Source organism: Phallusia mammillata, chromosome 4 (genome assembly GCF_965637545.1).
Source record: "Phallusia mammillata chromosome 4, kaPhaMamm4.hap1.1, whole genome shotgun sequence".
NCBI lineage: Eukaryota > Metazoa > Chordata > Ascidiacea > Phlebobranchia > Ascidiidae > Phallusia > Phallusia mammillata.
Genome location: NC_137255.1, coordinates 2,758,968 through 2,783,142, shown reverse-complemented (window position 1 = coordinate 2,783,142; position 24,175 = coordinate 2,758,968). Strand labels below are relative to the sequence as shown.

General features: G+C 35.0%; 1 protein-coding gene across 1 annotated transcript; it reads right to left on the bottom strand.

Annotated features, from left to right (window-relative positions):
• Positions 1 to 488: 488 nt before the first annotated feature.
• LOC145223988 (uncharacterized) lies at positions 489 to 20,147 on the bottom strand. Its single transcript, XM_080090400.1, has 20 exons — positions 20,118 to 20,147; positions 17,704 to 17,858; positions 16,940 to 17,047; positions 16,773 to 16,876; positions 16,205 to 16,396; positions 15,678 to 15,883; positions 15,304 to 15,375; positions 14,506 to 14,646; positions 12,659 to 12,728; positions 11,979 to 12,135; positions 11,865 to 11,912; positions 11,010 to 11,208; positions 10,737 to 10,930; positions 8,861 to 9,020; positions 7,979 to 8,145; positions 7,571 to 7,648; positions 7,355 to 7,474; positions 4,070 to 4,366; positions 1,419 to 1,589; positions 489 to 1,268 (listed from the first exon to the last, which is right to left on the bottom strand). Exons 2-20 carry the CDS (start codon positions 17,728 to 17,730, stop codon positions 1,242 to 1,244), a joined length of 2,538 nt encoding a protein of 845 aa, XP_079946526.1. The 5' UTR covers positions 17,731 to 17,858; positions 20,118 to 20,147; the 3' UTR covers positions 489 to 1,241.
• Positions 20,148 to 24,175: the final 4,028 nt, after the last annotated feature.

The following is a 24,175-nucleotide window of genomic DNA, read 5'->3' as shown; positions in this document are numbered from 1 at the left end:
CAACACTTTTTTGTTTTGCAGAAACAGTAAAAGCCCATTTCCGTTTTAAATTTCTTGACTTTTATGACCATTCAGCAGACTAGTTTTAAAATGCGGGCGGATTTTTTGGACTGGACAAAGTTGTACGCTTATTCATGCATCAACAAAATTTAAGCTCTTCCAGCAGTTTTTTATTAACGTATGCCAACGAGTCGACGTCCCAAACGAGACACCTTCATCAAGGTAATGACAAAAATTGAAAACACAAGTTGGCATACTTTAATAAAAAACTGCTGGAAGAGCTAAAATTTTGTTGATACAATATGCCTGGCAGCAATAGTTTATTTATTCATGAATGTCTTTAAAATCCCCCTCAAACTTTTACATGTTGGTATATTATGTATTTATATAATAGCAATCCTCCTTATTAATGTACTGATTGCTATCTAGCTGCTGATCACATGTTAATGAATCATAAGTCTAATTAAGTATATAACGACCGTAAAAAGTGGTACAACTGAATCAAATTTATTTCACATGATTTGCACCGCTCAGCGGCTACATACAAATACACTCAGACAAAATATAATTATTTGTTTTACAAACAAAGTGTAAAAAACGTTGAACCTTTTGGACCCACATTCTGGCCACTTACAGTGTGGAATTGAACTTGATGTGGAAGTACATAAACGTACTTGAAGTGCATAAATTGAAATCAACAGAACAATGAGCACGAAGAATATAAAAACTTACAATGTTGATCATAGATATAAGCAAGAATGTACAAACATAAAAAACTAAGTGTAATGTCTGACGCTGATCGTCTGCCGCTCTCTTTGAGTATATTTTGTACATAAAAAACTAAATAGAAAAAATCACAAAAAATTAAAATTGATAAGCATAGTTTGTTTAAAATTTTTTAGTGATGAAGAATTTTTTTGCATAATAGTGGAGCAGTGTTCACATAGCACTTTGGAAGCAAAACATCATGAGCACATAAACAAAAATGAAAGTAAATCAAACTATGAAATGGATAAATTACAAGGCAATTTCACTCAAAAGACAATTGCTCAATTCAAAACATAAAACAGTAAACCTTTGCAGTATTTTGAACCATAACCTAAACAATTGCTAAAAACACTTTTAACAAGACTGGAATAAGTACCAGCACAAAACTTTACATCACATAAAAAACAAATGCACATATTTTGGCATATCCTGTAACTGAATTTTGCATAATTTATTCAAAAAAATCATGGAAGTTAGTCCCTTTTTTTGTCTTCCATCTCCTACAAAAACAAACGAAAATGTTGTTACTACTCTGTGACACAACAGCAAATAAAAATTTTTGGTCTTTTCTGCCCTTTGTAATGACAAAAAACGTTATTGGGAGTAGAAAATTAATACATGAATTATAGTATTTTCCAAAAAAATCTAACCTTTCTAAAATCCGTCAGTTTCTCATCATCCCAAAACACATGGTAAAGGTGGGCAAGGAAGTGAGGGACTCTCTTGGTGAAGACATCATAAAACTTTTTCCAGTCCATGCCATTCTCCCCCATTCCAATTTGTTTGGCATTTTCTGTGGTGTACTCAAATCTGTGGTCAGACTAAACAAAAAGAAATTATTACAAAGGTACATAAAACTAGAAGGGTGGCTTAGCACATATTGCCATTGCACATACACTGTGACCTATTTCTTAACATATAACACTTATTTTATATTGGGTCCCATATCAGCCACTGTCTCTTATAACCTTGGTTGTTTCCGCAAGCAGAAACTCATGGGTCCCCACACATGCAAAGTTATAAATAATGCATTTCAAGAGATTACAATGAGAAAGTTTGGCATTGTATCATCAGACACAGTGATCAGTACTGTGCCTAAATAAATATGATTTATGAAGTAAAGACCATTTAAATTCATTCCATTCATACCTTTTTGAAGGTTTTTCTATTTTATGACTATCTGAGAAAAAAAGTGTTAAATAGTGAGAAAATAGGCTAAAACACAACAATCAGCTCCTATTAATGGTGATTTGTACATGACTCTAGGAGTCTAGTGGAGTAAATGATAGGTACTACAGAGTTTAACAGAACACCAACACCTACAAATGGTGCACTCTACAAACTGTCCCAATTTCATTCAATTCAGACATTGTTTAAAAAATTTTGGGGGGCTAGTGGGGTAAATATTGGGGCAACAGGGTTGAACACAACATTCGACACCTATAAATGGCACACTCTACAAGCTATGTAAATTTCATTCAGTTCTGACATTGTTTAAAAAATGGACCCATTTTGGGGGGCTAGTGGGGTAAATGTTGGGGCAACAGGGTTGAACATAGCAAACAACAACTATAAATAGCACACTCTATAAGCTGTCCAAATTTCATCAAATTCTGACAATGTTAAAAAAATTATCCTTTTTAAGGGGCTAGAGGGGTAAATATTGGGGTTACAGGGTTAAATAAAACAATTGACACCTATAAATGACAAATTCTGCAAGTATTTCAAATTTCACTAAATTCTGACACCGTTAAAAAAACTCACCCATTTTAGGGGGTCAGTGGGGTAACTGATGGGGTTTAACACCCAAAAGTGTAAAATATGAAACCACGATGACCCAATTAACAGTTATGTGAAATTTTAACCAAATCGAACAATGTTTAAGATTCCAAAAACTAGATGTGTTATTGACAACATTCGTCAACACTTCTGACGTCATAAGGCTGTTAACACCCCTCTGACTGGCATGTGCAAAAACGTCCACTAAGTAATGCACAAACACATGTACAGGTGTCTTTAGTATACTATTACACTACAGAAATTTTTCGTTTGTGGTGCGCACCAACATCCAAAAACGTTTTACACTTTGGGGTCTAGCGGGGTAAATACTGGGGTTATCAAGTCAAACAAAGCAAATGGCACATCTGCATATATATATCTACCATCTGTGAAAGTTTCATCCAAATTCATCAAAGATTTCATGCCAAAAGTGCATGGACAAACTTCACTGGAGAAAAAAGAAAAAAACTGAGTGAAATCAAGATGCGTCCCCTTCAGGGAAGGGGATCCATAATAATTCTTTACAGTGATGTGTCTGCTGTATTAATAAAATTCTGTTTTCAGGCAAAAATGCTTGAATCCAAAGGAATTTATGTACATTAAAAAATATATAATCTGCTTTGATCAAATAAGGTACAGCTATTTGAAATCCTTTATTTAATGCATTTCTAAAGATAACCATGAGAAGGCAAGGTTTTCCTAGGTAATACACAATGATCAGCACTGGGCTTAAATAATATTACTATGTAGAGTACAAACTATACGAATTAGATTTACCCCAGATATTGTTTGAAGAATGTCGTATTCTTTTTAAAGAAAAGAAGAAGTAAATAATGGCATAATGGGGTAAAACAAAAAATAGACACCTATGAATAGCAAATTATACAAGCGGTCTCATTTTCGTTCAATTTGAATATTGTTATAAGGGTCACCCATTTTAGGAACCAGTTGGTTAAATTGTGGTGCTACAGGGCAAACAACTGAGGACTTCAAGTAGTATGTTCAATAAACTTTGCAAATTTCATATAATTAGGTTTTTTTTTAAAAAATCACTTATTTTACAGGGCTAGTTGAGTAAATGTTGGGGCTACAAGATAAAACACATCAATCGAAACCTACAAATCCCATTCACACTTGGGTACAGAGTGTCTAGCAAAGGCACAATGGCACATTCCTTACTATAAAGAAACATAAACCAAAAAAAGAAATATTTAAGGGTAAAAAGATAGGTGAATCTATCTAAAAGTTACAAATGCTTTAAAAGACAATAAAATGCACCAACCAACAAAGTATGAAACTCCCAGATTACATACTTTAGTGAATACAGTTGTTAAAAAACAAACTGTTCAGAGACATGTTGGTGAACTGGGGTTAAACTTTAGATAACTAAGTAACATGTGCATAAGTTTGATACATTCATTCTTTACCAAATTGGTGGAACAAACCAGTACCAGATAGACAAAAAAATGTGTCTCCTTAATGGAAGGGGAATCATAATAACTTAATATTATAAATTTACAACCTTATTTCTCATGTGACGAGCCAAATCGTTCATGGATTTTGTAGGCAATTTGAAAACAGCATAAATTTCCTCTATGGTGTCTTTTGTGACATCCAGTTTATCCTCAATGCTTTCTAGTTCCTCTACAGTTGTAAAAGATGTTGCATAATCCTTAAAATCTTTATGCAAACACTCCATATTTGATATTCTTTGATCAACATCATCTTCAAGGGTGGCATCAGGGTTCTCTTGAGAAGAAGGTTCCAAGCTTTGTTGAAGGACATTGGAGCAAGTTGCCTGATCTGGAATACTGCCAACCTGTTTGAGATAACAAAGCTGCACACCCCGAAAAAAATGTAAAGGGTAGCTTGTGCTGGGTTTCCATTGCATATGCAACATTTGTATGTGTACAATGTTTTAATATGGCATGTATTACCCAATTCGCATTTAACTGGCATTGAAAAATGTGGTCTCATGATGAAAAAAAATCAAATTGTAACAGCCTGATCTGCTATATGTTTCAAACTTTAATTCGAGTGACAAAAAATTACCCCATGTTTAACAACTTTACGATAGATCCTCACTCAATAGGCAACAATAAACACGAAATAAATTAGCTGTTTAAGACAAGCTAAAAATGTGATCTATAGCAGTGACCTCTGCGAGGGGTTCGTTACCGGGCTGCAGAAAAATTTCTGCAGGTTCACATTATATCAAAGTTGTAATAACTGTAATTAGTTTTCAGTGCTGAACATTTGTAGTTTTTAAATAATGGTCTGTGATAAAAATTTCAGTTTCAAACCGGGCTGCAGTACAAAAAAGGTTTCCGACCCCTGATCTTTGATACAAATTTTAAAATTTTAACTAGAAGGTTGGCTTAGCATATTTTGTTGTTGCACATACACTATAATCTATTTTAAAGCATTAATATATTTCCTATGCTTATTTTGTATTGGGTCCCATATTAGCCATCGTCTTTTATAACCTACGTCATTTCTGCAGACAGAAACTGGTGTACACATGTAAAGTTAAAAATAATGCATTTCAGTAAATAACCATGAGAAAGCTGTTGTAAGGTAAAACACAGTGATCGGCACTGGGCTTAAATAATAATACTATGTAGAATACAAACTATAAAATTAGATTCACCCCAGATATTGTTTAAAGTATGTCCTATTTAACGTTCTTTTTTAAAGAAAAGAAATAGTGGTATAATGGGTTAAAACACAAAAATAGATACCTATGAATGGCAAATTCTACAAACTGTCCATTTTCATTTATGAAACCACAATGACTCAATCAATAGTACTGCGAAATTTAAGTCCAATCCGCCAATGTTTAAAATGTTGACCACTAGAGGTGTTTTTTAACAACTACCGTTAATGCTTCTGATGTCGTAGGCCGGTTAACAACCTCCAATTGCCAAGGCGCAAAAATGTCCACCAAGCAAGCCACAAACACATGTAACATACGACTGATTGTCCTTGTAACACAGAAATCTTTCGTTTGTGGTGCCCAGTATCATACATATACATTTTATACTTTTGGGCTAGTGGGGTAAATGTTGGGGCTACAGGGTTGAACACAACAATCGACACCTCTAAAATGGCATACTCTACAAGCTATCAAAATTTCAGTCAATTTCAACACTGTTTAAAAAACCTGCACATCTACATAACTATATCTACCATATGTTTAAGTTTCATCCAAATCCATTAAACATCTGATGACAAAACGAGTTGGACAAACTTTTGGTGGAGAAACATTTTAGGGGCTAGCGGGGTAAATACTGGGGTTATCAACACAAACAAAGTGTGATGCACATCTACATAACCATTAACATGCCCAAGACTACTCCAAATATTTACAGAAACTTTTGAATCTGGTCAAGTGCAACATAAAATCTAATCTTTCCTTAACCAGGCTAAGTTTACATTATAAAACTAGAAGGGTGGCTTAGCACATATTGCCCTTGCATATACACTATAACCTATCTTAAAACATAAATATATTTCCTATGCTTATTTTGTATTGGGTCCCATATTAGCCATCGTCTTTTATAACTTTAGTCGTTTCTATAACCATGAGAAAGTCGGGTGATGTAAGGTAAAACACAGTGATCGGCACTGGGCTTAAATAATAATACTATGAATACAAGCTATAAAATTAGATTCACCCCAGATATTGTTTGAAGTATGTCCTATTTAACCTTTTTAAAAACTGACCCATTTTAGGGGGCTAGTAGAGAACCTAATTGGGTTCGACACACAAACTAAAAAATATGTAAAAACCACAATGACTCAATAAATAGTACTGCAAAATTTAAGCCTAATCCGCCAATGTTTAAAATTTGACCACTAGAGGTGTTTTAAGCAACAACCGTTAATGTTTCTGACGTAATAGGGCTGTTAACAAGCCCCTAACTGCCATGGCGCAAAAACCACCACCAAGTAACCCACCAATGAGCAACATACAACTGGTTGCCCTTGTAACACTATTGCTCCAAAGAAATCTTTCGTTTGTGGTGACCAGTAACATACAAATACGTTTTACACTTTAGGGGCTTGTGGGGTAAATGTTAGGACTACAGGGTTGAACACAACAATCGACACATATAAATGGCATACTATACAAGAAATCCAAATTTCAGCCAATTCTGACACTGTTTAAAAACTCACCCATTTTAGGGGGCTAACGGGGTAAATAACGGGGTTATCAACAAAACAAAGTGGGATGCACATCTACATAACTATATCTACCATCTGTGTAAATTCAGCCAAATCCATCAAACATTTGATGGAAAAACGAGTCGGACAAACTTCGGGGTAAAAACACCCATTTTAGGGGGCGAGTGGGGTAAATACTGGGGTTATCAACAAAAACAAAGTGGGATGCATATCTACATCTACCATCTGTGTAAATTTCAGCCAAATCCATCAAACATTTGATGGAAAAACGAGTCAGACAAACTTTGGGGAAAAAATACCAATTTTAGGGGGCTAGCGGGGTAAATACTGGGGTTATCAACAAAAACAAAGTGGGATGCACATGTACATAACTACATCTACCATCTGTGTAAATTTCATCCAAATCCATCAAGGATTTGATGGAAAAACGAGTCGGACAAACTTTGGGTAGAAGAAAAAATAAGAAAAAAAACAAACATTTTGAGTAAAATCAATATGTGTCCCCTTCAGGGAAGGGGACCCATAATGACACAAACTTAAAAAAATATTTAATGCAAAAGTGCACAAAAAAACAACAGAAAGTGTGTCTCCACTTCAGAACAAGAGTGAGTTATATTACCTTTTCAAACTGTTCTGGTTCACTCACAAGCCTTGAAGCCAAAATCCCTGTGGCGGAAGCATTGGACTGGGAGTAATGAATATCTTCCCGATTGAGTTTTAAATGATTCTCTTTTGATTGCTGCCATAAGTATTTTTCATTACAACAGTGTTAGTTGATGACATGTTTTTTTTATTGGATTATAGTGATTAATTCTAGTCAACGCTTGATACTCACAACTTGTGATGCTATATCAGCCTGTGCTTTTCGTTCGGCAATTTTTTGGCTTGGTTTGTGGATTCTATCTGCTACAGTCTAAAGTGGGAAAAAAGTACTTACAATTGAAAGTCGTCCCTAATTACAAAATGGAAAAATGTTGAAATTAATTAATTTGAAACACAGGGTGTCAAAATAACCTCGACCTGACTTTAAAATGTAGGCCTCTGTCAATTTTAAGGCACACAAACTGCAGCGTAAAATCTTTATACGCCACAGCTTACAATAAAATAATCAGGTAAAAACTTGAGATACACCCTTTAAAAATTAAAACCCTAAATTTAAACATGATATACATAACAAAATGTTTGCAGTTCAACATTTTACACTAAACAACAAATCTTGTTACTGGAGACAGGTTTTGCTTACCTGAATCAATCGAACTTTCTCAATATGATCCCAAAACATGGGATGGGATTTGACCTGATCAATATCTGGCCGCTTGTTGGGATCCTTCTGCACCATCCATCGAATCAACAAACATGCATTGACTTGCTCTTCAGATGATAATTCATTGTTTGAAGATAAATCATCATCTGAAATAGATGGTTTGTGTAACATCTGTTTTTAGTTGAACACAAGTGTTTTTCACGCAACTTTTAAATGAATTTGGTGATGCAGATACAATACACATTTAGCACTTAATTTTGATTGGGTTTTCTTATTTACACAAAACATTATATCTGTAAATTTTGAGAACCATATCTTTCCACAAGTCAAGCTATTTTTTTATACCTCTGGCAGAAAACCTAAACATTATTACAAACACATTTAAATTGACCTGCAATATACTTTAGCAGTGTTGTGGGATAACAGGACCACTTAATGACCTTGTAGCATACTCTTTAGGATCTTAGTTTTAAGTAACATAACATGTTTGGTTTTACATACACAAAGTTTCATTCAACAAGCTTTTTTATGCAAAATGAAACAAAACTGAAATACTTTACATATCAAAACAAAATAGTAAGCCAAATGTAACAACCATTATCCTTAACAGAGCGATACAACTACAAATGTAACAGACATTTTCAAATTGAAAACATTTCCCATTGTAAAATGGTCAGGTGTTAACCAGATGCAATTGCTGAAAAGAAACATCCTATATTAAATCAGGACATACATGTTATAAATGGAACCAGTTTTCAGAAAACCCCAACAAATTATCTTTTTTTTCATTTGCATCTTACACAAGCTAAACCCAGATATATTCTAGTACAAAAACACCAGTTATAACACTTGCAAAAATACCTGTAAATAATGCACTGAAGTCAGGAGGGGGTGCTTTTTTTCCCATGCGTTTGATTCCATATTCCTGATCAACTGGTTCATCACCAAATGGATGTTTGCCAATCGTCAAAATGTAATAAAATGACAAACCCAATGAAAATATGTCCGATGGGAGAAGGGACTATAAAATTGAAGTTCAGAATAAATATTGTATAAGTATCTCTAAAAGTGGCTTTTAACATGCTGCTTTTTTCACTACACTATTTTGTTTAGGTCCAGATATGCCACACCAGATGCCTTATATAAAAATAGCATGGGATAAACTTGGGCTTTATAGTGAAACACAGTAATCGACACAGTGTTAAATATATATAATAATTAGAACTAGAAAAGTGGCTTTTGATTCCATTTTATATGTTCTATTGACCAGTTCACTATACACATTATTTGATCTACACATATGAATGTTTTTGCAAGCAAAAAGGAATGGGTCCCCACATGTGTGTTTAAGGCATTAACTCAACTTTAAAAGTGTTTGTCCATATTCTTTTTGCATCTTTTTTGCAGTTAAGGTAATGTTTTCGCCTCTATGTTGTTCAACAAGGTTTAAAAAAAGATTCTGGCCTAAAACTAAAACTTATTATTTTGGGGTAAATCCAATAAAAAGTTCCAAAACTCTTTAGTATACCTTACATTGCACCAACTAACAAAGCATGAAACTCCCAGATTATGTACTTCAGTCAGTACAGCCGTTAAAAAAAGCATTTTGGGGGCCTCTGGGTTAACCACTGAATTATTCGGGGTCAAACGAATCAAATTTGGATCAATAACTAACATCTGTCCAAATTTGAAGCACTCTTTCTTGACCAAGCACGTATAACAAACCAGACTGAAAAAAAGAAACTAACAAAAACAATATGTGTTCCCTTCAGAGAAGGAGACCCATTAAAACTACCCCAACAGTATTAGAAACATTAAAAATCGATGAAGCATTGTGCAGCAAAGGTATACATAACAAAACATAAAAGCCTTATTCTCATTGCCCTGCCACCAATTATGCATATGGCACAGGTCATTCCCTATCATAATCCAAACACACACAAAAAAACAGTGGGGTTTCTGATTTAAAGGAGTAAAAAAAAGGTGAATCGAAGTAAAAATGACAAAATGCTTCAAAAGGTATGATTCAACTTTGTGGAGGGGGTTCTGTTGGTGAACTGCTCGCTCACACATAGTCAAACTTTAGGACAGTGGTTCCCAAACTGTGGGCCATGTATCAGTAATAAGCCACCAAGACATTTTCAATAGGCCACAGAGCCAGTTGAACAGATTCTACTGTTTTGTTATACTGTAGATATCATTTAGCAAGAAAGGACATTGTCTCCTAATAATGGTGGCTATGTGTATCTGCCTTTTCACCACTTGTAAATATGAAGTCCAAGCAGCATAACCTTCTTGAAGTTGAGCAAGATATTCGGTGTGTCATCAACAAAACCAAGAATTCCGAATCTTGTAGCCAAATTTCTGGAGCATGTACCTCATTAAAAATAAATTGCTAGAAACCATTTCACCTGTTTTTTTAGTTACATTTTTATAGACACTGCTTGTGCCCAAACTTACAGCAAGTGGTGAGGCATGATCGCTATTAACTAGACATTTGGGCCACAGACCAAAAAAGTTTGAAAACCCTTGCTCTAGGAGGATCATCTTCTGATATCTAACAAACATGTGTGTAAATTTAAAAAAAGTTGTAGCACTTTTTCTTGATCATAAATATGTAATATTATAAAATATTGGCCATATCGCCTGTTGACGTAATATAAACCTACGAAAGAATTTGTCCTAAAATATGTCAATAAACTAGATGTAAGACTTGTACAAACACTCAAAAGCTTACCAATTCATTCAGTTTCCTGCGTTTACCTAGGTGATTGGCACACTCTGTGGACATAAAGCGCTTTGTACCAGCAACATAAGTTGACTTGTCTAAGTCGGACATGTCACGGGCTAGACCAAAATCTCCAACTTTAACTACAGTTCCAGTTTTTTTTTTTTTTAGAAAGAAATTGGATGGTTTGAGGTCACGATGAGCTTAACAATAAACAGTATAAACAAAAATATGTAGGTAATAGGTAAATATGTAGGCCACATTGTAACAAATATACCATACCAATGCCATGTTTATGAAGTTGAGAAACAGCCTCCACCATTTGACACAGAATGGCATGAGGCTTTATGTCAAAATACTCCAAGAAATTTTCCTCATTATCACCAGAAGCTCTATTCAAATCATCCAAGTTTATATGTATCCTTGATATTTCTTTCTTTTTCTCCTTTTGCCAGTCATAGTTGGGCATAGATTGAATGTACTATATAACAACAAAATAGATCTAGAAGGGTTGATTTTTATATTCATTGCCATTCAATGTTTCAATGAATTTTCACATGCACACACACACACACACATAAATATATACATATTGAAAAAAAATCGTCATTGTTACGTTTTGCCTACATGGTTATATCTGACATGACCATTATAAACAAAAGTTGTTTTTATGCATTTTAAATGCTAGTACGCAAGCCACTATGTGGAGGCAAAAGTTAAAATGGATACCTTTATATACCTGTCTACCATGTATGTAGTATTAAATGAGTTGAAAACCATGTCATCTAAACAAATGTGGCAGCAATCTTCTGCTAAGTTCAGATTGATAACTAACATATGTCCAAATTTGAATAAATTTGAAGCACTCCTTCTTCACCACACGAGCGATAAAAACCAGCGTTAAAATTTTTGCATTTCTGGGGCCTGTGGGTGAACCGCTGGGTCATTCGGGTCAAACTTCTAGAGGATCAGGATCAAATTTGGATTATTAACTAACATCTCTGTGAATTTGAATAAATTTAAAACACTCTTTCTTGACCAAACACATCTCACAAACCAGCGTTAGACAGAAAAAAGAAAAAAAAATACGAACAAAAACAATATGTGTCCCCTTCACGGAAGGGGACCCATAAATACCTGTTCAACTGTTCCTTCACAAATTTCTGTGATGAGAATAGCATAGTCCTGGAAAAATTTAAAAACAATCTAAATTATTTGTCTGCTTGTTCTGTGGTGTGTCAACATTTATACTTTATGTCCGTCATCTGATGCTATATACCGCAGCATTTTAGATGTGTCTTTAAGATCTTGACATTTCAGAATTATTTCTACTTCTTTTTCCACCCATGGATAAACATGCTTGAGCATTTTCTTGGCACAGTACAATTTTTTTTCTTTGCTTTTGCAACTGAAATAAATGGTGGTTATGATGTTCCAACTTCATAAAATAAACTGAGTGAAAAGAGTGTTTTCCTCTTTGGTGGTTTGTAAGTTTAACAATTATAATACAGCAAACCCTGGTTCATCTGGAACCGTTTAGACCAAAAATGTATCCCTAATAGGAGAAAATCCAGATTAACCGATGTTAAAGCCTTACCACATTACAAATCGTTTGGACCTCAAGTTTTGTCCCAGTTAGGCGAAGATCCACATTAACTCTGGTTTAACTGAGGCTTACTGGTATTATTCAGCATTTAATAAGGGCACTGGAGTGATGCATTCAGGGATTGACTATGCGCACATCAGCACCAATTGTTTAAATTTTCTTCAACATTTCTATTTACAGCATTTCTGCCCATTGTTTTTGACAAACAACAGCTTTGCACAATCATAGCTGAATGCAGTTGAAAAGATTAAACAGCTTATGTTTTCTTTTCTTAAAAGTTTTGTCATAAGATGAAACACACTTGGTTGAATCAAAAGCAACTTACTAAAATAAATTTGTTCCCAGTGAACCTCTAGCAAAAGGTTCGTCGCTCAGGCAGTAACTGACAGATACACCTGTAAGCAATACTAAGGTATTAACCTGTTACCCTAAACAAAACTAGAAGGGTGGCTAAGCACATATTGCCCTTACATATACACTAGAACCTATTTCAAAACATTGATATATTTCCTCTGCTTATTTTATATTGGGTCCCATACCATCTACTGTCTTTTATAACCTTAGTTGTTTCTGCAAGCAGAAACTCATGGGTCCGCCACACATGCAAAGTTGTAGATAATGTATTTCAAGAGATAACCATGTGAAAGTTTAGTGTTGTAAAGTAAAACGCAGTGATCGGCACTGGGCTTAAATATTAATACTTTGTAGAGCACAAACTATATAAATTTAGATTCACCCCAGGTATTGTTTGAAGTATGTCCTATTTAAAGTTCCTTTTCAAAGAAACGAAGGAGTAAGTAGTGGCATAATGGGCTAAAACAAAAAATGAATAGCAAATTCTACAAGCTGTCCGGTTTTCATTCAATTCGAACATTGTCAAAAGAGTCACCCATTTTAGGGACCAGTTGGTTAAGTTGTGGTACTACAGGGCAAAACATAACATTTAAAGACTTAGTATGTTTAATAAACTTTGCAAAATTGCATATAATTAGGCTGTTTTTTAAAAGTTCATTCATTTTAGGGGGCTTGTTGAGTAAATGTTGGGGCTACAAGGTAAAACACATCAATTGAAACCTACAAATAGCATAGTCCACATACTACCCAAATTTTATCCAATCCCGACACTGTTTAAAAAACTGACCCATTTTAGGGGGTTAGTAGGGTAACTAAGGGCTCCGACACACAAACTAAAAAAATAGGAAACCTCAATGACTCAATAAATAGTACTGCAAAATTTCAGCCAAATCCGCTAATGTTTAAAATGTCGACCACTAGAGGTGTTTTGAGCAACAACCGTTACTGTTTCTGACGTCATAGGGCAAAAACACCCTAACTGCAATGGCACAAAAACGTTCACCAAGCAATACACAAAGTCACAAACGAGTAACATACAACTGCTTGCCCTTGTAACACTATTGAGTAACATAAATCTTTCATTTGTGGTGTCCAGTAACATACAAATACGTTTTACACTTTGGGGGCTTGTGGGGTAAATGTTAGGGCTACAGGGTTTAACACAACAATCGACAACTAGAAATGGCATACTCTACAAGATGTCCAAATTTCAGCCAATTCTTACACTGTTTACAAACTCACCCATTTTAGGGTAAATAGTTGGGTTATTTGGACAAACAAAGTTGGATGCGCATCTACATAGCTTTATCTATCATCTGTATAAGTTTCAGCCACATCCATCAAACATTTGATAGAAAAACGAGTCAGACAAACTTTGGGAAGAAAAATACCCATTTTAGGGGGCTAGCGGGGTAAATACTGGAGTTATCAACAAAAACAAAGTGGGATGCACATCTACATAACTATATCTACCATCTGTGTAAATTTCATCCAAGTCCATCAAATATTTGATGGAAAAACAAGTTGGACAAACTTTGGGAAGAAAATAACCCATTTTACGGGGCTAGTGGGATAAATACTGGGGTTATCAACAAAAACAAAGTGGGATGCACATCTACACAACTATATCTACCATCCGTGTAAATTTCAGCCAAATCCATCAAACATTTAATGGAAAAACAAGTTGGACAAACTTTGGGGAGAAGAAAAACAACAAAACATTTTGAGTAAAATTAATATGTTTCCCCTTCAGGGAAGGGGACCCATAATAAAACTTAAAAACTACTTTACCTTTAACTACATAAAACATATTGTTACCTCTGTGAGGGTTCATTGCAGACTTTTTTTGCTGGCAACTCCATAGAATAGGTGAATTGAAATCTTTACATTCACTGCAGATGCGACAAGTATGTTGCAAACGATTTGAGGTTGTTGGAGTATTAACTGATGGTGACTGATCTGTAAAAGGCACCCATATTTGCCGCATTTGTTGCCCTCGCTATTTATGTTTGGTTTAGACATTGCTTTAAGTTTGACCCTGTTTGAGTAGTGTTTTCCATAGTATAGGTCAAAACCCAAAGTTAAGTCCGCTGAAAATTTGTGTGGGTCTTGTCATTTTTACGTCACACGAATTACTGTTGGGTAACAATTATTTAACTGTCAGCATTGTCTGTGAACCGCTGGGTCATTTGAGGTCAAACTTTAAGAGGATCAAAATTGAACTCATAAGTAACATCTGTCCAAATTTAAATACATTTAAAGAACTTATTCTTAACTAAACAAGAGTTTAAAAACCAGCATTAGACAGAAAAGAGAAAAAAAAAACGTTTAGACAAACGAAATGGCACATCTACTTTCTAACAGCTTTGAAAATTCCATTGGAAAGGGGACCCACAATCACAAACAGATTAACCTTATTTTTACACAATCCACAATTGTCTGCGTTAATCTACACTTTCGTGTATATCCTGCAATGTTTCATTTGTAGCGGTTTACTCTCTGGGTGTATTGAGTCAAACCAAACACATGAATAAACACTTAACTTCCTGCCAGATAACAAGCAACAAAACAAAAAAATTTAGAAAATGTGAAATCGAAAAATAATAACTTTCTCACCAATGACCCCTGTTGATTGGGCCAGTGTTCGCAGTGAGGTGTTATAATCAATGGCAGATCTTGCAGCTAAAACTGTAAAAAATTTACAAAACTAACATTACAAAACTACTGGAGTTACCCCAGCATATTCTCTTTTGCATCTTACACAATGAGTCAATAATCAATATCTCACACACATATAATTTTCTGTTGCACAATTACATTGAATACCAATTCAAATCTACAAAATCAGAACTTTTTTCAGTAAATTAAAGGCAATAAGCTGACAGTGTTAGACTATAACAAAGTGTAAAAAGCTACAGTGCAACCTTGAAATTTGTGCCCTGGCAAAAGTTTTAAAAACAATACACTTTACAGTAAATAGTCAAACTTACCAAGATTGTCAACAGGGATTAAGTAGCTAACAAGCTCTTTGTGGGTTGTAGCGGATGTTACGCTGACCTTAACAGTGTTATTTGTCTGATTTCCCTCTACCACATAGTTCAGCCTGACCTGAACTTTGAACTCGTTAGGTGCTGTGTCCATTGTTGCAACAGGTGTTCCTTGATGATTTTGCAGTTTTACAAAAACATCCTGTTCACTGCAAGTTAACAGACATGTAATCAACCATGATTAACTCCCAAATATTATAATGATTTATAACAAACATAGGTTCAGAGCAATGAATGATATGTGCTCGCAATATATCATTCATTGCTCTGAAGATGCTCTACTGTTCTGGTGGGTGGAATGTCAGCAAAAAAACGTTCTTGAAAAAACGACAAATTAGTTAAATATGCAACCTGGTGGACGAAACGCTTGTTTGGTATTTTCTACAAACATAGGTAATAAAAATTTTAGACTTGTTGTGTAACAGTAGTATTAAAAATGTTTAAAGTCTTTTTGAGTTGGTATTACTTACTCCAGAATAAATGTTTTGTTCAACACTTCTCTAATGTTATCCAAAGATTTTGTAGATTCAATGTTGTCACATAGTAGCAGATTTACACTAAGTTGTGAAGATTCAGCAGATTGTTGAGGCTCAACAGCAACAATAAGTGACTTCTCCTTTGCTGCACTAAATGTTGTGATTCCAATGACCACAACATCAAACCTATACACATCATAACTCTAGTGTTTCTCAAGCTTGTGGCAGAAAAACAAAGATTTTTTATGGTATAATTAGCAGGTATGAAGTACGTTGTAAAACTACTTTTGGTAAAAGTAATCCCACAAGTCCTCTCATACACACCTGCATTGCTAGAAAATCAGTGCCACAAAAACAAAATTTGTCCTTTAAGATATGTCATTATCTCTTGTATGGGTTGCATAGGACGTCGAAACATCAATTGTTTACATTCAAAACTGCTTGAAGAGCAAAACTGGTTCATACATTATGCCTGGCAGCAACAGCTTATGTAGAGATACAAATATTGCTACAGCACACTATTTAAATATAACTAGTTCATGCCCTGTCTATTTTCACAAACCATGAAAAAGTGTTGACTTCAAATTTGAATGATCTAGTTGCACTTGTCAGAGAACCATCACCAATAACTGTGAAATTAGATTTGTTGTCTTTGAATTTTCTGATCTGAAACAATGATTCTTGGGGTTATTAAATTTTACTAAATATACAACACGACCCGATACACACCTTATAACCAACTTCAGTTTTTACCCTGAAGCAGGTGGGAAGAATAACTTTGACCATCTTGCGGAACACAATCCCATGAGGTTTACATTCCAGTAATGGTGTCAAAAGCTATAGCACAGAAAAATGACATTGAAAGCTGAGAATGAGATTTATAAAATTGAAGTTTGTCTTCAATGGCCCCGAACATAAAACCTGTTTACTTACTCGGTATTCTGTACACTAAAGCTGTAACTGGATCTGCCTATTCGCACAATGCTTTTGTAACCCTACCTTCTTAATGACAAAAAGAGAGGTGTTTCTTTTCCCTTCCTTTTCCCTATTTAATAGACTTCCGTTTGTGTTTTGCTTTCCAAACCCATCCAAACTTTATTTTGTGGCCAATTAGCCCAAACATCTACTTTAAAGACAGACATGACTTCAATAATGAGAACAAAGGTTACAAGAGAAAAGTACTACACCACCACAAATGTATGTGGAGTATATGTGGCATGTTGAAGAGCATCTGTATATAGCTAATCTCGATTGTAAGCCATGGTACCAACTGCACTAATCAGTTACTGTTTGGAAGGGTGATGTCACATTAAGAGTGACAAAAATAGGCTTTTCTCTTACTCTTATGTGATTTTTCTGCTCTCTGTATCGTACGGCAACCTTTTTTTGCTTTTCACATACTACTCAAAGAAAAAGGGCAAAAAAGTCACATATATTCGATAATACTGAGATTAAAAAATATATTATTTCATGATGTAAAAACTTCATCTTACCATTGATGGATTTTTTTCCCCATACATAGAAGTGGTTTCAATATTTAAATCTTCACACAATGCACCAGGGGGAATGATCAATTGGCAACCACCAATTTCTATTGTTCCTCCAACACTACCAATTTTTGATGTCTTTTTGTTGACAAACCAAAAATCTGAAAAAGCCAGAAAGGTGCAACTTAGTATACTGCCATTTTATTTTCTATTTACTGATTTACTGTATACATCATTTAATCTACGGGTCCCGACATGAGTTTGTGTGGATCAGTTACTTCAGTAAACAAATGTTCGAATTATTTTTAAGTTCTTAAAGACAACACTGGCCAACAGAATTTTTAGTTCCGAAAATGTTAAAGTTGATTTTGACTAATTTTGGGGCACTGATTTGAAAAATCAGCCTGGTTTTCTTTAATTAGATTAATTTTTCAAGTTATTCACAAAATTAAAATTTGTGATCATTTTGACTTACAGACTTCAAAAATGCAATTATGTGTTTGTTACAGTTTTGTTAAATTATACACATCAATTTCCTACAGTGTAGTCAGTTTTATAGCATAAATATGCAGTCTATGTTCATGTTCTGTTTAAATATTGTTGGTGCAGGCTAGTAGTACCTTTTAACTATACATGCATTATAGGGAGATTTTCAGACTAGGTCATCTATGATGTGTTCTATAAATAAAGATATTTTTTGGTACATTAGTGGTGAATACCCTCCCAAAACAACATAAAAACAGTTTTTATCAAATGTGCAACACTTCGATGTGGCTTGGGGGGTTAGGACAAGAAATGGGTTCCACATTTGAAAGATTGCTTGGAATATTTGCGGCAATGAAAACAATCAGCAGAAAGGGACTAAAATTACTAGAAACAGTACATTACTAAGTTAATAAGCATACTGCAAAATGTTGAAGCAAAAACGAGTATACAGCTACACCTTCCTTTAAACCAGTGGTTCCCAACCTTTTTGTAGTCACGGACCCCTTTTACAAACTTTATCGGTCCGCGGACCCCCAACGTAATTTAGTCTATATTCGTTTCCTGCATTTTACGTTATTATACATTTTTTGGGGGCAGAATTTTTTTCAACCTTCAAAGTCCTTTAATCTCAATAAAGTTACAGTAGTGTAGCAGTCAATGCACTAAAAGGGATAAATTTTCTAGTGTACAAAACTTAAAACAAAGCACTAAGAATTCTATTGTTAATGTCTGTTGTGATGTCACAATGGAGGTAACAATCACAAGTTTTCCTAATCTAAGGGTTTGATAAACAGTTTGCACTTATATACAGGACTGTAAAAACGGTCTGGGAACTTATTGTACTGTTGTTAATGCTGCTACAAATGTTTGCCTCCACGGACCCCCTGAAACCATCTAACGGACCCCTTGGGGGTCCGCGAACCCCAGGTTGGGAACCACTGCTTTAAACCTAGGGGAAATAAGAGGTAAATGCAAGTGGAAAGGTTCCAACAAAATTTCAGTATAATAAAAGAAAGATTTCAGGGAAGGTGGAACAATGTGATCGTGGCTAATTACTGTTGGTCAACTAAACATGATAACATTTCTGCCAGTCATTTCGGAAATTTATACAACCGCATGTTTATATACCTGACAAGCTACATTTTTAAATCAATTTTTGATTTTTCTGTTAGTTTTGTTTGTTAGCAGTCTCCATCTGTTAGATTTAAACTTAACTTGGAAATTTTGTGCGTGCAAAAACGTTAATTCCTAATAAAATACTCAAAACCAGTTTAACTACATATGGTATGTTTTTCAAAAGTGGATATAGCATAACAGAAAAACTAGACCTGATAGAGATAAACCGATTGCATTTTTGAAATTCAGGGCACTAATATTAGTCAGAATCAGTTGCAACATTACTGGCACCAGTTTTTTTTGTTGGCCAATAATTATTAATAAGAATTAGGGTGTACCGCTGAGTCAACTTTGAGAGAATTAACTTATTTCTAGGTCCCTTCAGGGAAGGGGAATAACTGTTAATACTTTATTCCTGATTGACATGAATTTGTAATTAAAAGTGTTTGTTGCAAAGATGGATTACCATATGCCATTGTCACATTAACATGTCATGAATCATGATTTCATTCAACAAAGTTTTCTGCTTCTCAGCCATGTTATGTGGTAATCACGAAACAAGGCTGATTTTTGAACACCTTAGGTTGGTTGCTTGTGTTTCAACATATTAGCATGACATTTTTTGACCGTAAGAGAAGATAATTTAGCAATACAACAGTATAATAAACCCTTACAACCAATACAACACACTTAATAAATATAGTGCGAGTTGACTAAGCACAGCGACAGAAAATTAATTCTTTAAGAACACACTATGACTTTAAGATGTGCACAACAAAAAGTCAGGTCTTTGAATACAAACCACAATTTCTGTTTACCTGCAGGTTGCTTTGGTAAAGTGCTGCTGAAATCTAAGGGTGCCATGAAGCTTTGCTCAGAATTGGGTCTGTGTCTGCTGGGTCCTAAACAAAAAAACAAACATTTGTAATCAGGCAAATATTTTTATTGCCTAGTCCAGTGTGGAAAATAAGTCGTTGAACAGCCACTTGTAAGTTGGTATACAAACTATAAAATTTAAGCAGTTGTGTTGTAGGGTGCAAGAAGAAAGTTAACTAAACAATACCTAATAAATGTGATGACTTGATTTTGCAGTAGTGTTTATTTCTAAATTGTACAGCGTCGTTTAACAGCGTTTATTATGTACTGGTGCACAGGGCAAGTCAACAGGTTTTAATGGCCTCTAACAAAAGATGAGACAACACTAGCTTAATTGCATTTTTGTTGTTAAACTCATATAGTGCTTTTAAACCAGCCTGGACCAGTGGTCTCCGAAGAGATTTTGTTTGGGTGCTGCATTACCATTTTTTATATTATTTTAGCATCATCATATTATTTAAGCTGTGTTAGATTGGTCTTCATATTGGTGCAAAACAAGGCCCATTAAAACTTGGATATAGCACGCTTATTCCTGTAGGTCAGTCAATTTATCTCATACCTATATGTTGTGATTGGATGCTAGTAGGCGTTTCCCCTTGTTCATCAAGAGAACTTCTCCACTTTTGGACACCCACTATCGATTGGATGTTTTGTTCAACAGCGCTGTCTGGTGTAGAAGGCACTAAAATACAGATGCAACCGGTTAATCAAGAAGTCATTTGCAAAATGCTGCATTGGGATTTTTCCAGAATATCCAAATTCTGAACAAACAGCACAAATTCATGAAAGTTGCTAATTTACACTTACCCACTTAAATGTGGATAAAACTGGTATGAAGCCGATTTAAGGCAACAAAAATGCTTATCTAAGTCCAGAATACAGCAAATAGATTTCCCACTTACACACTGCTTGGTTGCATTATATCCACAAACTTTTTTTGGTATACGGTGCAATCAGTGGTATGTTATCCATCACACAATTTAGGTTTGTGAGAAGCAAAAAAATAATAATAAGTCTTTATCTAATAGTTTGAGCAAAAAATTGGACTAAGTGACTTTCACATACAAATCAACAGTCTAGTTAATCCGATTAGTCATTTTAATACATTCTGTTTCCTAGAGTCTTGGAATATTCATTTACGTGCCAACATGAGTAATGTTACAGCAGACATTCTAATGCCAATAAAATCAGCCACTTTTACAGCAATGAACTATGTTTTATCACTCAATTGGTGCCAGTGTGTAGCACATACTTGTAATTGCTGTTTTTGTGTCAGTTTTGATGATTTTATTGCTTCAAGATGTGCCATTATGCTGATGAAGGCCTCTTGTATGGGACGCCGAAACGTTAATTATTTACGATAAAAACTGCTGGACAAAACTCGTTTTACCATTTAAATATATAACCTAAATTTTCCATGCATTAATTTGTCTCAAACCTTGTTGCAGCGATCTGCTGGTTGCAGCAATCTGTTCTTGTCGAGAAGACCAATTTTGATCCCATGTCTGATCTCGTGTTTTGATTGACTGCTCTTTGGTGTCACTAGATGTGAAAGGCACTGAAAAATCAAAGAAAACTTGTAAACACATTCTTTTTTTTTATTATTTGTAATTTTACCACAAAAAGATCTTGTCCTGGTTGAATAGTAATGAAGAGGAACACGTTGACCTTCTCTGAATTGCGGTTGCTCGTCCAAATCTATTTGAGACAAAGTCGTCGAAACTTCAGAAAGTAGCTTGGTGGTTTTCTGTTTGTCTAAATACGTTTTTAATTCTTCTTTTATCTCAATCATTGTGGGTCGTTTTGTGGGATCTTGATCCCAGCATCGCTTCATCAGTAGTTGAAGTTGCTCTGCGATTTCTCTGTCTTCACCGATCAAAGTTTGTATCCAATCGTGTATTTCTTGACAGTCTGGTCTTTTGCCTTTTTTGATTAATTCCAATAACTCCATTCGCTCTTCAACTGCCAGAAATGGATAGGGAGCTTTACGAGTCAAGACCCGATATAAAATCATGCTAAATCCATAAATGTCTTGCTGCTTCGTTGGTTTCATGGTGAGGTTCTTCAATTTTTCTGGAGCGGTGTAGTAGGGAGTGTATTGAGGCCTTTCTTTCTTGCTTCGTGCCCAAAGATTTTTATTTGTCGAAATACTGTAAGTTGCCATCTCGGCAGCTCCAAAATCAGCTAATTTGCAGTGTAGATTTTCATCAAGCAAAATGTTTCCAGGTTTTAGGTCCTGATGAATTAAACGCTTGTTGGGTAAGTTATGACAGAAAGCCATTGCTGCTGATATTTCGTATAAAATGCGAACTCGCACAGCCAGGCCCAGTGCTTTGGATGTATCCATTAGTAAAGTTTCTAAATCTCCACCTTTGCAGTATTCCATTACAATTCCCATTGCAAAAGACCATTGGACATAGCCATAAATGTGAACAACATTTTCATGATCTGCTTTCAACAAGTGTTGCATTTCTTCTCTTATCCTAAAGAATATTAAAAATAACATGGCAATTGTGGTTTTTGGATGTAAACAATCTTGCAACTTACATTTTCTTCATCAGTGACTTTTGGTGCGTTCCACCAGACATCTCAAATACTTTGATGGCCACTTCTTTCTTTAACCTTTTGTGGTATCCAAATAAAACATCCCCAAAACCTCCTGAACCGGCGACAAAATTGTCAAGGTCACATGTGATGTCACCACAGTCCAGTTCTCTTAGCTGTTTAGTAAAAAGACAATGTAGATAAGTAACAAATTTTTATTTTATCTTTCTGATAAACAACAGTTTTTTTACAACCCTTTATGGTGTTTACAAAACACTTTGCGACTAAAACGATTAAACTAGTAAGTTTTCATAAGTTTTACTTACTTCGTTTGTTGAAGCCATTGTGAGATTATTCGCACTTATACACCCAAAAAATCTTCCTGACAACAAACTGTTACTGAAACCCACTGATATGATGCAGAACGATGACTGCCAACGTGATTGAATTTTCAGGCTGATTTTAGGATCAGTGTTTTGCAAAATATTTTTTAATTTTTTTAGATGACATTACTGATAATATATTGCGGAATTCTGTGTTAGTTTATTGTTAATACTCTTTGTAAATTGCAGAAGTTCTGACTTTGTTTAAGGTTATTACAAAAAGCTCAACTTTTGCAAATGTTGCTGACAAAATACTAAAAAAAAAGTTGTGAAACATTGTTGCAGGTATTAGGCCAGAAAGACGTTTCAGATTTTCAAAACACACTGCTCAATTTGTCCGTTCGTATGAGGAACCAAATACAGGAAGAGGAACTGACGTCTTTTGGTTCCTCTTACCTGTATTTTTCCGTGACGTAATATACTAGGTGTGGCCGGGCCACTCTAAAATACGCAATCTACGCAATCTACACGCAATCTTATAACAAAAACTAACTAAGATGTTGACGGTTAGTGCTATTAGGGTCAGGGTGAGGGTTTGTGATACAATTAACTTTATAATTTAACTTCAGATGCCTTTCAGGTCATATTTTCTCTACAAGTGTTAACATGCGGTACCATACAGTGTTTAGTACCGGTGCATTCAAAATATACAGGATCGCTTGGATCACTTGGTGCACCGCTTGGATCGCTTGGTGCACCTTTATACAACTTGGTGCACCTTTATATCGCTTGGTGCAACTTTATACAACTCGGTGTGCCTTTATATCGCTTGGTTCACCCTTATGCAATAGGGTGCACCTTTATACAACTAGGAGTGCCTTTATATCGCTTGGTGCAACTTTATACAACTAGGAGTGTCGTTATATCGCTTGGTGCACCTTTATATAACTAGGAGTGCCTTATAAATGTACACCAAGTTGTATAAAGGTGCACCAAGCGATCCTGATATTTTAGATGCACCCTTTAGTACCACTCTCAACACATATGAGAATATTAAGCCCAAACCGGACATCTAAAACTAAATTATAGTGTTAATTTTATTATAAACCCTCACTCAGACCCTAAAAGCCCTT